This window comes from Haliotis cracherodii, unplaced genomic scaffold, assembly GCF_022045235.1.
Source record: "Haliotis cracherodii isolate W230 unplaced genomic scaffold, xgHalCrac1.p SCAF_2, whole genome shotgun sequence".
NCBI classification, from domain to species: domain Eukaryota; kingdom Metazoa; phylum Mollusca; class Gastropoda; order Lepetellida; family Haliotidae; genus Haliotis; species Haliotis cracherodii.
The window spans coordinates 11,889,902-11,904,450 of record NW_027266275.1 but is presented as its reverse complement, the minus strand read 5'-3'; the positions used below and the strand labels follow the sequence as shown (position 1 = coordinate 11,904,450).

General features: G+C 39.0%; 1 protein-coding gene across 2 annotated transcripts in view; it reads right to left on the bottom strand.

Annotated features, from left to right (window-relative positions):
• LOC139469783 (ras-related protein Rab-37-like) overlaps positions 1-14,549 on the bottom strand; it is a 150,443-nt gene that overhangs the window by 80,614 nt on the left and 55,280 nt on the right. For both annotated transcript variants that reach the window (XM_071252074.1, XM_071252073.1), the window contains exon 2: positions 6,567-6,677. In XM_071252074.1, the coding sequence (XP_071108175.1) occupies positions 6,567-6,677 (111 nt within the window). The remainder of the gene's footprint in view (positions 1-6,566; positions 6,678-14,549) is intronic.

The window sequence follows — 14,549 nt, the reverse complement described above, 5'->3', positions numbered from 1 at the left end:
ACATGTATATAAAAGTTCATTCTGAGCAACTCTGCTGTTCTACAACCCGGAACCGAATATTTAATTACATAGAAATAAAAAATAATATTCTCAACCATTTATGTATATTTGCCACCCTGGGTATTATCGCAAGAAAGAAAATAACCTGAGCTAGCTATTGAGAAAGACTTGGAAGAAAGCCCTCACACAATCTTAAAGTTGTCTGTGTCAAATATCCTCAACAAATCACACGGTGACATTATCACGCGAGAATTTACGAGATATCGATTCACAGCCAACCATTAGATTTTACAAGGACCCGTCAAACTGGGAAATATAGACTGCATGAGATTTCCATCATGTTTTTGTCAGTGCTGTAAATGTCGATCATTTCAAAGGCATGGTATTAAAGGTTTAGCTGTCATAATCAGCGTACCACATTACAAACTAAACAGTCGAGACAATCGGTACACAACGAAGTATTGATTAGAGAAAGACGATGCTTTTTTCCATGCCTTTCCCAAAGGAATTTCTGAGAAATGCAACTCTATGAATACACTTTCCGCTGTTTTTGAATGTTAGGACGTAGTACATTACTCAGGACAAAACACCCCCAGCTCAATATCGTATTCGCACGACAGGGTTCAAATAACATTTGAGCGAGTGTATAAGTTGTGTAACAGGGACCAACTTTTTACATCCGGAGATGGGGTTTGGGATTTTGTGTGAAGACTAGATATTTTTTTCAGCTACAGCCGCCAAAGCTGATATTTATTTAATTAAAACTATAGCGGTGTACCACTTGAGAGCATTATACCGGTGACCATGAACCTAAATGTTTTTTTGTTTTTTTAAAAAACAACAGTTTGGCAATTTAAAACAACAGACTGAAACATAATTATTTTCTACAAGGACAATGTATTGTGTACGATGAAATCCCCCCCCCACCCCCCCAAGAATATCAATTGGTGGGCCCCTTAAGCTGTTTTGAACTGTGTTTCAGTAATATCACAGTGTACCTGTTCAATGGAGGAGGAAGGCCTCACAGGATAACACTCGATTAAACAACCACAAACGTTGTATAATTCACATTGTATAAATTCTCCTTGATTTATTGCAAGAGTGTCAGTTTCAAGGGACATATTAAACCACTGATGTATCTCAAAACACGACTCTTTGATGCGGAATTATATTTTTAAATTGCGTGGTTTGAGACTAATTAAAATGACTCAATGCTTTATAAAAAAATGCATTATAAAACTATTCACATAGTCTTTTTGCAGTTCAGTAAAATCTGTCACATCTTTATCAAAGGAAGTTTCGATTCATTGGAGGCTGTTGTTTGAGAGCTGGTAGTTTTCCTTCTATTGGTAATGTACAAGTATTGATTTCATATACATATCAGACAAAACATGCGACTTCTTTGATGTCCCTAAACATGTCACGATAATTACTGATATTAACAAACGTACAGAGAAACTATCAGTATTATGGCAAGATGCACGTATGCTGAAGTGGGGAAGTGTTTTTTTAAATAATTGTATAGAGCTTATACCGAGTTGTTTACAGATGTTTTAGATACTTGTGTATATACGCAAGACATGCGATTGGAATGTGCATGTAAAAAATTAACGTTTCATTTCATTTAATAAAAGATTGAGAAAGATACATGTTATGGTATGTTGAATTCATACGGAAGCGTAGTGGGGCCACGGTGAAATTTTATTTTGTCTAAGTATCTCCTACGTAGGACTTAGTATCTTCTCTGTAGGACTTAGTATCTCCTATGTAGGACTTAGTATGGACTAGAATAACTATCTCCTACGTAGGACTTACTATCTCTTACGTAGGACCATAGTATGGCCTAGAATCACTATCTCCTACGTAGGACTTAGTATCTCCTACGTAGGAGAGTTATTCTTGTCCATACTAAGTCCTACGTAGGAGAAAAATCACCGTGGCCCTACTACGCCTCCGTAAATTCATGTGTATACGTTTGGTGAAGTTAAAGTAGCGTTCAAGATTATAAGCACATATGGCTGCTGGTGCTAGTACCAATGTATGCTGCTTATACAATGCTGGGCCTCTGTGACACCATGCCGCAGGTTAACATGGAAACCACACGCAAACACATTATCCGAACCGACCAGTCCTTGTTTTTTCCCCTTGATGCAACAAGCAGGGTAACAGCAAGTACCATGTTTAAACGTCGTTTTGGTATGACGCAGCCGGGGGATCGAACGACCGAACTTCATTTCTTCGGGCTAACGCTCGATCATCCGCATACAGGAGGAGGTCCACATGTGTATAGTGTGAGTGAGTTGGTGAATCTCAGCATTCAATATTATTAAAGTTACTGCACGGTATAGAAGCTTAAAGTGGCATGTAAGCCCAAAGTAATGCAGCTACATGCATATTGTTGTGACCTTGTAACCTACGTCTAGTGTATGGTGCTGACAGCTCAAGGATCATACGCAGAACGTACATTGGACTCGAACGGACAACCAGTGGATTCTGGCATACTATATAATGATGTATGAGGTTAATTTACATTCATAAATGCTATCTCTATATCATTGATATATTACTTGTTATACGTATCAATGTTATCAAATATTATTTTTAGATAATGAACCTTGTACGAGTGACTGAGTGAGTTTGGTTTTACGCCGCTTTTAGCAATATTCCAGCAATATCACGACGGGGACACCAGCAATGGGCTTCACACATTGTGCCCATGTCGGGAATCGAACCCGGGTCTTCGGCGTGACGAGCGAACGCTTTAACCACTAGGCTACCCGACCGCCCGAACCTTGTACGAACATGCTCAAGTTGCACAAGCATGCCACAAAACCATAACTTATTTGTCTCATTTAAAACACTGACCTCATTTAAAGCAACAACAAGTATCTGTCAAGCGCCGTATGCAACCAGGCAACCGGCTATAGGTCGACAATGTCCATTTCCCTTTAGAGATTATATGACAACACGACACAAGATTTGGCGACCGTGGCAGTTTAGCCAATAAACAACTCACTTTGACCTCCACTGGATCTGGAAATGAGCTATAAAGGTTCAGCCATGCGAAAAGCACGGAGTGAAATGGGTCTTCTCTTCATTTACCTCGGCTGCTTCCTTTCCTTGTAGTTGCTATCTTGCAAGTCATCGATTTCACCATTGGTGGTAATGTACGGACGCCAATTCAACCCCTTGTGATGACACGTAACACCCTTACTGTATGGTCAAAGTAACTTGGTACTGAATAGCATTTTGACCAGAGTTAATGGAATTTCAGATTGAATAATATCTATGCTTCAGGGCTTTTGGTAACAACGGATTTGTCCGTAGTAACATCATTGGCCAAAAGTTCAAAAGGTGACGGCATGTTACAACATCATCTGCGTGGACAAACCAACGAAAAACATCATGTAACGACAGTTCGGCTCATATTATCTGGATCGTAATCAGAGTCGGAACCTTTTAGGTCCTTCAAACACGATAGCATACTAGACAGTGCCATGGGAATCAAGAAGGAGGACGTTTACTTTTCAGTCCTTCAAACACGATAACACACTTGACGGTGTCGTGGAACTAAAAAAGGGAAGACGTTTTCTTTTAGACGATAACACGATAACATACTAGACAGTGTCGTGGAGCTCCAAAAGCGAGGACGTTCCTCTTAGGTCCTTCAAACACGATAGCATACTAGAGAGTGTCGTGGAACTCAAGAAGGAGGACGTTTACTTTTAGGTCCTTCAAACACAATAGCAAACTAGAGAGTGTCGTGGAATTCAAGAAGGAGGACGTTTACTTTTCAGTCCTTCAAACACGATAACATACTAGACAGTGTTGTGGAACTCAAAAAGGGAGGACGTTCCTTTCAGGTCCTTCAAACACGATAGCATACTAGACAGTGTCGTGGAGCTCCAAAAGCGAGGACGTTCCTTTTAGGTCCTTCAAACACGATAGCATACTAGACAGTGTCGTGGAACTCAAGAAGGGGGACGTTTACTTTTAGGTCCTTCAAACTCGATAGCATACTAGAGAGTGTCGTGGAATTCAAGAAGGGGAACGTTTACTTTTCGGTCCTTCAACACGATAACATACTAGACAGTGTTGTAGAACTCAAGAAGGGTGGACGTTTACTTTTAGGTCCTTCAAACACAATAGCATACTAGAGAGTGTCGTGGAGCTCCAAAAGCGAGGACGTTCCTTTTAGGTCCTTCAAACACGATAGCATACTAGACAGTGTCGTGGAACTCAAGAAGGGGGACGTTTACTTTTAGGTCCTTCAAACTCGATAGCATACTAGAGAGTGTCGTGGAATTCAAGAAGGGGGACGTTTACTTTTCGGTCCTTCAACACGATAACATACAGACAGTGTCGTGGAATTCAAGAAGGGAGGACTTTTCTTCTAGGTTCTTCAAACACGGTGACATACAGACAGTGTCGTGGAACTCAAGGAGGGAGGACGTTTACTTTACAGTCCTTCGAACACGATAACATACTGGATAGAAGCTGAAACTTTACAGCTGTCCATCAAACGGAAATTTCACTTCGTGTACTATAACAGGTTTATGAATAAGACACAAGAGCCCAATTCCATGAAGCACTCTTTACATCAAGACAGTCGCTGGTCAATGTTAAAACTATCGTGTGTGATGGTCGTCGCGCCACGTAGTCTTTGTGAGCAGGGCGTCCCTTCAGAAGTGCAAATATACGACCACGTTGGTACACGTCATCTTTCAAGGAGGTCGGGTTTACGTACGCATGAAGCAACAACAATCACTTTCTCGGCATGTCTATCTGCTCCAAACCTGACTGGTTTTATTCCAAAACGACAAACATTCTTCATGCAACAAAACCGTTTGTAAAGGTCAGGGGTTGACGATATCAGTGTTCACACCTTGATACCTCTTCACTGTAGAATAAGGCAGACAAGCAGAAAATATCCATTACCTCCTTGTAGCAAGGCCCTCAGAAATAAGTCCAAAATTCCACTCAAAATCCGGGCAAATTGAAAATCAATACAATGTCACTGGATGTTTTCCTGCACGCCAGAGGCCTTTCACGTGCCCGTTTGCACGCAGTTATAATATCTCAAAACTAAAATCTCTTCACGGAGGGTTGAAGCACCACCGTGCCGGAAACAGGCTTGGCAAGAGCAAATCTTCACAAATAACTCTTCATCGATCGAAGACTACGATTTATAGAATTATCACAAAAACAAAGCTACCTTCGTCTTCATAATTGACAATCAGAGATGAAACGGATGATGACTTTGGAAGTATCCTATTTATAGAACCCTGACAACCCAATGTCCTAATTTGATAACGGTTGAACACGGTCCATACGCCTAAACTATCGACAGCGCTAGAATTAGATTTGGTCATATTTAAGTAAGCTGTAAAGAAATATGCCACTGAAGCATGGACTATGAAGGAATAAAATGCACTCACCTGCCAAAAATGAAATCTTCTTCCGCTTCCGTTGTCGTAAAATGAAGGGAAATACCAAACGGCAGTACTTCCGGTATTCAGGTCCAGATGTCTTCACTTCCGGCCTAAAGATGACTGTCCATAATATAGCTAAGCTATCAATATGACTGACCACGATCAAAGAGGTTTCCATTTATAACCACCTCCTTCGAAATGAACATATAGATATAGATATAACAAAGGGACGCCATCGGGGGAAAATGCACAGTTTACGTTTCCACCTAGTCTAATAAAAATATACCATTTGATATATGAATACCTTGTTTTCGAAAACCTCGCTCCTTTGTAGTTAACATAACAATCAAAACCCTTTATCCATAATTGTATCTTTAAAAGAAATTATTAACATTGATAAATCTAAAATTTAGTTACTCTGTAGCTACCAAATGCGTTAAATACGTTGGATATGGTTATTACTATCTCGTTACATTATTCCGTTGATAGAATGTAGAAAGTGTCTGTGGACTCGCGTGGGTAATTTTTTTTTAAGCAAGTCGGTTGAACAGTAAAAGTAATTAACATCAAAATAATCGTCGGAATTTTGTGTGATAGAGCTCAGGCTACTTACAGACATTCCTTTTTTTCATTTCAAACACATGGTGAGTACATTTAAATTTTAGGATTTGTTTTGTCGAAACTCCATATGACGTGCAGTGTTATGACGATTATAAACGTTCTGGTGAACGAGTTATGCATGATCCTTTAACGTTGTATGGATTCATTTGGTTAAGACAAAGTTAAACCTGGTCTCGCAAGCCTCTGTACAAGCAGACCAAGAAGCAGCATTAATTTCCGCTGCTTCAGTTTTGCTCAGCTTGTCATATTGAATCATGAAATATTCGAGAAATGGTAGACGTTTTGCTCTCTTCATTCACTACTGATTTAGACGACTATAAAATAGAAAGAACTTTTCATTTTCTCCGAGTTTTATGGCGTAGACTTATAATGTCACATCTGTAATTATATATATAGAAAAAAAAAATCGAATTTCACAATTTTAAAGGTTAAACAGGTATATCAGTTTTCTATAACTGAAGACGGGGTTTCTGACTAGGAATGTCGTAGCAAGCATTGGTTAGGTTCCCTTACCGTAAAGCCTATTCCAACTGTCGCTGAGAAAGCACCAGCCTGGAACTTGCACTGGTCAAACTGTACTAACAGGGACGTCTTGCCCACTCCACTGTCTCCAACCAAGATTGTCTGAAATATAAAATGACGTTTTTAAATTTCGCTTGCACCGACTTCACCAAATGCTTTTCAAAAGATGCCTTCATGTCGTTTAATGCATGCTAAGTAGCTTCAAAGCTGGCCTTCCTTTCCTACCATCATAATAAATAGCATGTTCTTGCTCTGGGCTTTGGTTCGCGTTTTCTTGCAATAGTGTGGCTTTGAATCATATTCATCGGTAAAATATAGCATACGTACGACCCTTATGTAACGTTATGTGAAACATCTTGACATTGACATAAAAATGGTCTATTGAATTATTGAAGAAACTCGTTGACTATCTAAAGAAAGAGTTAATAAAGAACAATATACCATGGGCTATTAGTTTGTTTTTTTCTCATACATTTTCGGTTCAATACGGCGTTGTTAAGAACAACGAGTTCCGGATATTACAAATTGATTTTTACGGTCCCTCACAGACTCGTCTGTACGTCATAAATGCCAGCGATTGCGATGGAAAAGTGTAGAGCTACACAACTCTTTAGATAATCACCTCATTAGAGTGAACGGTCACAGTAGATGATAAACTATGATAAACTATGATAAAATATGCAGACACAAATAAAAGACGTTTCATAATGATATGAACTTGGTCAAAATCACAATACGTAAAAAATGAACGATAATTATAATCATTCCGCAGGTTTAGAGCGACGAGGGGTGTGGTGTGATTTGTGTTGAAAAGATGATATTTTTCGGTTTCATCAAAACACACAATATATTATTTACTCATTTCTCACAAGACATTTCTTTTGACATACAGCATGCAATTTTAATTATAAATATCTTCCCCATTTTATTTCTGGAAATATAACGTCAATGACAGACAATATCCACCTAAACGGATTCCATTAGGCGTACAAAGCAATAGTGCGGTCACTGACAATTTGCGAAAATGGAAAGCATGTCCTGTCCTACCGGACAAAACAATAGGAGGTCTCAGCAGAAAAATGCATTAGGTAATCAAATAGGGCAGATACATTAGAATTGGATCAGAAATTTGTGTGCACATTTTAGATCTGCTGGGACCACAATTGCAAATTTCATTCATATGTCTTGTGGTTTCAGAGACGTAGAAAATTTCGCAAACTTGAAGCGCACTTGAACCTTCGGTATATATGAGTTAACATAAAGATACAGCATTCGTAAAGGTAATTAAGGAACAATAGGATTAATAAAGGTGAACATATATAATGATTTTATGTCGCTATTTTCACGTATGTATGCGTAAAAAGAACAGTCAACTACACCTTAAACAACTATTGCTATTACACAAGTTTTTGTCCTTGACGTGTCACCAAAATTACGCTGTTAAGTGTCTGGAGAAACACATTATAGCCGGAGAAATTACCAACGAAGGCAAATTTAATTTGATTACGAAGACATTTCGTTCTCTCCAACGTTATGTCATTTGAAACGGCCCGGCTGCTATTTCACAATATCACCTGTATGTGTATAATTGTGTCAATGTTCAACATATAAAAATCGGACTATCACATGTGTACACAAATCCCTTACACCTTTTTTATGTTATTTCATCGACCAAACAATTGTCCCAGAAGATGCTTGAAAAAAATAAGTAATACTGTGGTTTAGAGTACCATACAAAGTAAGTTGTTACATGAAATTATTTTGTAAACAAGCATTTAGGCTCATAGTATTAATTGAAAAAATAAATTTGGTTTTGCAGCTGTAGCTGACAAAGATCCAGTCTCCAAACAAAATCCCAGGCTGCTCCAGAATATCAAATGGTCGGTCCCTAACACTCTGCTTTGACAATAACATTTCTTCGTTCTTCCTAGATAAATGATGAATAGGAAGGGGGATTACAAGACCGCAAGTTGATATAAATCCAACACGATTTTGAGCTTGTGACTTCAAATCATCTTGACATTGATACAAATCTATTGTTTGGCATGGCATTAGACTGTCCTAACGAATTATGCCCAAACCTTGTACGGTCAAGCAATGGTCAATATCAGATAATGAAGATAGACAGTGAAGACTGGATGGACCTTGAAGGCATAATCAGAGGAACAGCGTCATTAGACCACTGACGTCCAGCACATTTGTCTCTGTCCACACCAACTCGGCATAACTGGTCCAGTTGAATTCGTAGTACATTGACATTCAAGTACACAAAATGATGGAAATGGTCACATCAGCACCGTAGATATGCTAATACTTGCAACATTGTTCTGAAGTGACTTTTTCAGGGTTGACAAGGTTGTCTAATGTTGTGCTACTGATCAAATTGAATTCGTAGTACATTCCCATGTAGCAAATGTTATGTCTCGGATTACAATTTCTTGGTAAAGTACAAAATCTTGTACTCATGTTAAAGATTGATCTTGGTCAAATTGTACATCGTCACGATATCCAGGTTTATGACAAAGGAAGGTTGCTAAAACGTTGCCATAGCCAACGACAATGAGACCCAAAATGATTGGTGAAAGAATATGACTTGGATCATACCATTAGCATATTGCTTTAGAATACGATGGTGATGGATCATCGTCATTGAGTGAGTGTGTGTGGTTTTACGCCACTTTTAGCAATATTCGAGCAATATCAAGGCGGGGACATCATAAATGGGCTTCACACATTGTACCCGTTTCGGGAACCGAGCCCGTACTATTGGTTAACCTATTGTCATGAGAGACTGACGTGGTAAACCCTTTATTTATTGTAAAAGAAATCTCTGCTAAAAGCAGTGTCGATTGTACCATTCCGAATTTATAATAAACATGTGTTTATGAATCACTATCAAACAGTGATGATACTAGGTGTTCGCGAAAAGGTTAGCGTATCCTGTTCCGGGGGCACCCGTCACAAACACATGGAAAGGCAAGTTCAAGCGTTCACCTGAACAAACATGGGAACACGTTTTAACATTTTAACAGTCTACGACATCAAACATCCAAGGCGAAATAAGTATTTCAAAGTTTCAGAACAAAACAAATTTAAGAAGGGAAATGTATCAAGCCACTCATTTAGCGAAATAGATTCTGATCAAGCAACAGGACAAACAAATGCTCGTTTCTGCTTTAAATAAAACTGAACGGGAAAAAAATTCTATCAACTTAGGTAACTTTTTCTACGATTTCGATTCACGATGGAAAACACTACTTAGAATTTCCAAGACGTGCATCTTTGTAATTATGATTATAACTCAAATATGCAAATTGCATACCCAAAAAACAACACTTGCATCCCTTCGGGCATATTCTATCTGACAAATATTGATCTATTGCAGACATTTGCTTAATCAAAGTACATATTTCATCATTTGGATCCATCTTGGTGCAGATTTGATGTCTTTCATCGTGTGGCTACAATGTTATGCAAGTCCCAATTGTCTTGTTCGGAAGGCGGCCATCTGGTACGCGACACGGAGTCTGCCGGAACTAATTGTGGATGACACGCGAAGCAAAAGACAGGAGATAAATTCAATAAAAGTGACATGTAAAATCCATAGAGACACCAGCAGAAACATTAAATGTGGTGATTGTACGCATGCGTTAATTTACCGGTTATATATAAGTGTAATTGAATTTATTCATGAGCAGATCATTTAGTGATAGAAATTACATATTATCTCACAGAAGCTCAAATCTGGAAGATTTGACGTGTTCAATGTAACTGCGTTGGGCTCCAGACAGCTGGTAGTGAGTTTGAGTGACTTTTGGAAACATATTTCGTCAATATATATGTTTGTGACAAGGGAAATATAATAAGGTATATGCAACATGAAGTAATTGTTGAAAAGACGAGTAAGGCATTTTGGAGGCTTTTAGTATGGAAGACTGGGTTTGGGAAAGGGTAGTGTATTTAATAGATTGGGAAAGGATAGTGTATGTAATGGATTGGAACAGGATAGTGTATGTAATGGATTGGGAAAGGATAGTGTATAATGGATTTGGAAAGGATAGTGTATGTAATGGATTGGGAAAGGATAGTGTATGTAATGGATTGGGAAAGGATAGTGTATGTAATAGATTGGGAAAGGATAGTGTATGTAATGGATTGGGAAAGGATAGTGTATTTAATTGATTGGGAAAGGATAGTGTATGTAATGGATTGGGAAAGGATAGTGTATTTAATGGATTGGGAAAGGATAGTGTATGTAATGGATTGGGAAAGGATAGTGTATGCAATTAATTTGGAAAGGATAGTGTATTTAATGGATTGGGAAAGGATAGTGTATGCAATGGATTGGGAAAGGATAGTGTATGTAATGGATACGTCCGGAACTGAAGTAATCATATCAACATGACTTTTCAGCATTCCCCTTCACGGGGACATGTTAATCAGGAACTGAGTGAACGAACTTACATCTCACCGAACTTTCCGGAAGATTTTTGTAGGAATATATGCATCCGCAATGAGGGGCAGTCGGGTAGTCTTGTGGTTTAAGCGGTGGCTCGTCAACCCGATACCCGGGGATCGATTCCCCGTATTAGTACAATACATTTTGTGAAAACCATTCCTGGTTCCCTCGCTAATACAGAATGCAAACGCTGTGATCGTATGATATAATATAGCGTAGTTTCCTGCCTGGAATTGCCTCTCCTATACGTCGTCGTATGGACGATGCACTATCTTCCTGAAACCTTATCCACTCTACGCTCAGCGTGGCAGCATATTTCCCAGTTTTTCATCTCACACAATATACTCTAATTTGGCGTGATGGGAGATGATTAATAAACTGTGTTCCGTAATTAAAAACAATGCGGACACCCTGATTGGTTGGGGAAAAAATAAGATTACTGCACTGAGATTTATTTTCTGAAATTAATCCGGTTAACAGTAACAGTACGAAATAAATGCCCTTGTCTGGCGTAACAGAAAATCAATGAGAATGTCGTTTGATAAACCCACACAATCGTTTCCATTCGTTACCTCGCAGTTTTCGATTTAGAATTTACAATTGCTGTAACGAAATCTGTAGTCTTTCATGATAACCGAGGAATCCATTGAAGCAGATATGTCTGTTAGTGTAAGTGTTCATGTGTTAATGTTAATGCTTATGTGTTAATGTTAGTGTTTATGTGTTAATGTTAGTTTTAATGTTTTAATATTAGCGTTTTTGTGTTAATGTTAGTGTTTACGTGTTAATGTTAGTGTCTGTTTTAATGTCATTGTCTATGTTTTAGTCTTACTGTTTATGTCTTAATATTAGTGTTTATGTTTAAATGTAAGTGTTTATGTGTTACTGTCAGTGTCAGCGAGAATCACACAGGTTTGACTGTACTTAATATTATAGACAGAAATACACACACAGAGAAGTCGTAAATACGTGTTGTTCTCGTGGATACAGCAGCATCGAAACCGATCACATATCCTCGCAGTTGAACGAAGAACCAACTTGTTGAGATTTTGTTTTTAAGAGAGGATATTTGTTCGGTCACTGCTTCAATATATACAATTGTATTCACCACATGGAGAAGCTAAACAATTATGTTTTTGAAACGCACCCAGCATGTCTCACACTTTCTTTTCAAACCGGAAGAAATAACATTTTTCGAGTATTGTCTGGCCAAAATTAATTAACATAAAAAGGCTCACGACCCTCCCCGAACGTCAAACTGCCCAACATTAATAATGATCTAGAGACAGTCTTTCCCAAAACTGAAAATATCGCTGACACCGAACATTTCACATATTAACAGGTCACTAGATACTTCTGTATGGTGGTGAACGCACTGCATATATAGCCAGGCCAATCAGAACACCCAGTCACGTTCGAGTCAAAAGGTTGCTCATAATTGGTCTCCTTCCCTTGAAGAAGTGTTCGGCAAGCAGATCGCGTACTTGGACGACTGAAGTAGTTCATAAAGACAGATTACAAGCTGTCGAGGGGAAATAGAATAGCTAATTTCAGGAAAACCTTGCTCATTTCATCGACGTTGCGTTCCTTACTCTACGCCCAGGGCTTCGAAATGGGAGCTATTTCAGCTCAATTTCAAAAGCGCTGCCTAATGTTCGAAGCCGTCAGCTTACATTCGCAACACTCGCGGATAAGTGGTAACGGGGTTAGCTGTAGTGTCCTTATCTTAATGGCAAAGAAGTATGCCATTAAAAACCGACTATTATCAAATGGAGCAATAAACTTTAATGTACTTGATCTCAGATGAATCTGATTCTTGTTATATTTTTAGACGTATACAGTTATCTACCCAGTTGCCAATGCCGAACTATGCTGGATTAATGGAGTTTTATTTTGGCCTGAGTCTATGCATAGTCCAATCGAAATAGCGTAACGAAATCGACATTCGGTTCATAACCAACAGCACGACTGACGTGCAGATTTCGGTCGATTGCAGGATTTGCAGAGCATGTGTACCGTCAACTGGGCGTCGACAGATGTTTTGCAAATCTTTTCATGTTTTTAATCAAGGTGCTGAAGTGACCCTTTTGATTATAATAAAGATCTTGATTATCGATCAGGTCGTCTTAACTGGGCGCCGCCATTTTGTGTGAAGCAAATGCAAGTGATATGAGAGGTGGAATCTGATTGGTCAATAGAAGGGACATGAAAAGGACATAACTCGTTACAGCCCCCGGTGGCGTTACGATCGAGCAACGAAATTCCAGCCTAGTTCGGCAGGTGTGGAACTTTGACTGGAAACAGTCGGTTAACAGTCGGAAAGATGTGACTCACACATTAACGTTAAGATTTAGTGGGATTCAAGGCGTCTTTGGCGTGTAGTGAACCTATATCACGGTGGGTAAGCTTAACATTGTCGAAAAGCCACCCATGTGTTTTGTACTGAAACCAAAGAATCATAACGGGGCCATATGGGACCTGTACCCCTTATGTCAGATTATTTGGCACGGCTAACGGCCTAACATCCACGTCCATTTAGACGTACCGTTTTCACTACCGCACGCACACAGTCCTGTCTTCTCTGTCCATCGTTCTCCTCATGTCGTATATCTAGAATAAACCCATAAAGCTTTCGCAAACATTTTTTTTACCGTTATTCTGTGTCTATTTAACTCGATTAGCGACAATGCATGATTATGTTGCACCGTTGCCCATATTACGTGAACAGGTTATACCAGACACGTTTACATTCAATTTCAAATATGGAAAGTTGAAAATGTTTGTCACGCTCCTACAATAATAAGAAACCCAATTGCACCTAAAAAATGATGAATTTGAGAGAAGTGGAACTTTGGCAAATGAATGACAAATACATTATGTCTGAGATGTCTGAACACACGCACATATGCTTCTTGTGCAAGTCAAACATTTCAACTAAAAGCCAGAAATAGCTTCCTGCAATGCAACCATAAAACACATCGCGTGGTATTAGCTATTTCTCTGTGCAAACCATCTGCGGGGCATGGCTGTAGGCTGATGGGTTGTGTCGTAAGTGAACACTGACAAAAAATCGTGCTTTTAAAAGTCATCACGAACTGATTTTTTGTACACACCAACCACCCGAGACCACAGCGTCCACTCTGGGTTAATGGCAAAAAGACATTGTTTTAGCATGCTGTTTCTTTGATGTCGCTAAATCAAGTGACAGAAGCTTTTACGGCAGGAGGAACGAGAAGTCTCGGATGCTGCGGAAGATTTTGATGAGGATGCGTGCGATACTGACTATACTCATGGTTCTGTTGTATAACAAAGACCTTGGGGAAATAGCAACCTAATTATGGATGGAGTCATTCAAACCACTATCGCGTCTGGAATGCGTGTGAACGCGATCGAATCTTTATTAAAAATCTTTGTAATTAAAACTCTACAACTTTAAGTCATGTATACCATTTATTTAAAGTTCAATTCAGACAGGAACTTGAAGTGGATACAACTATGCCCAAACTAATGAAAAC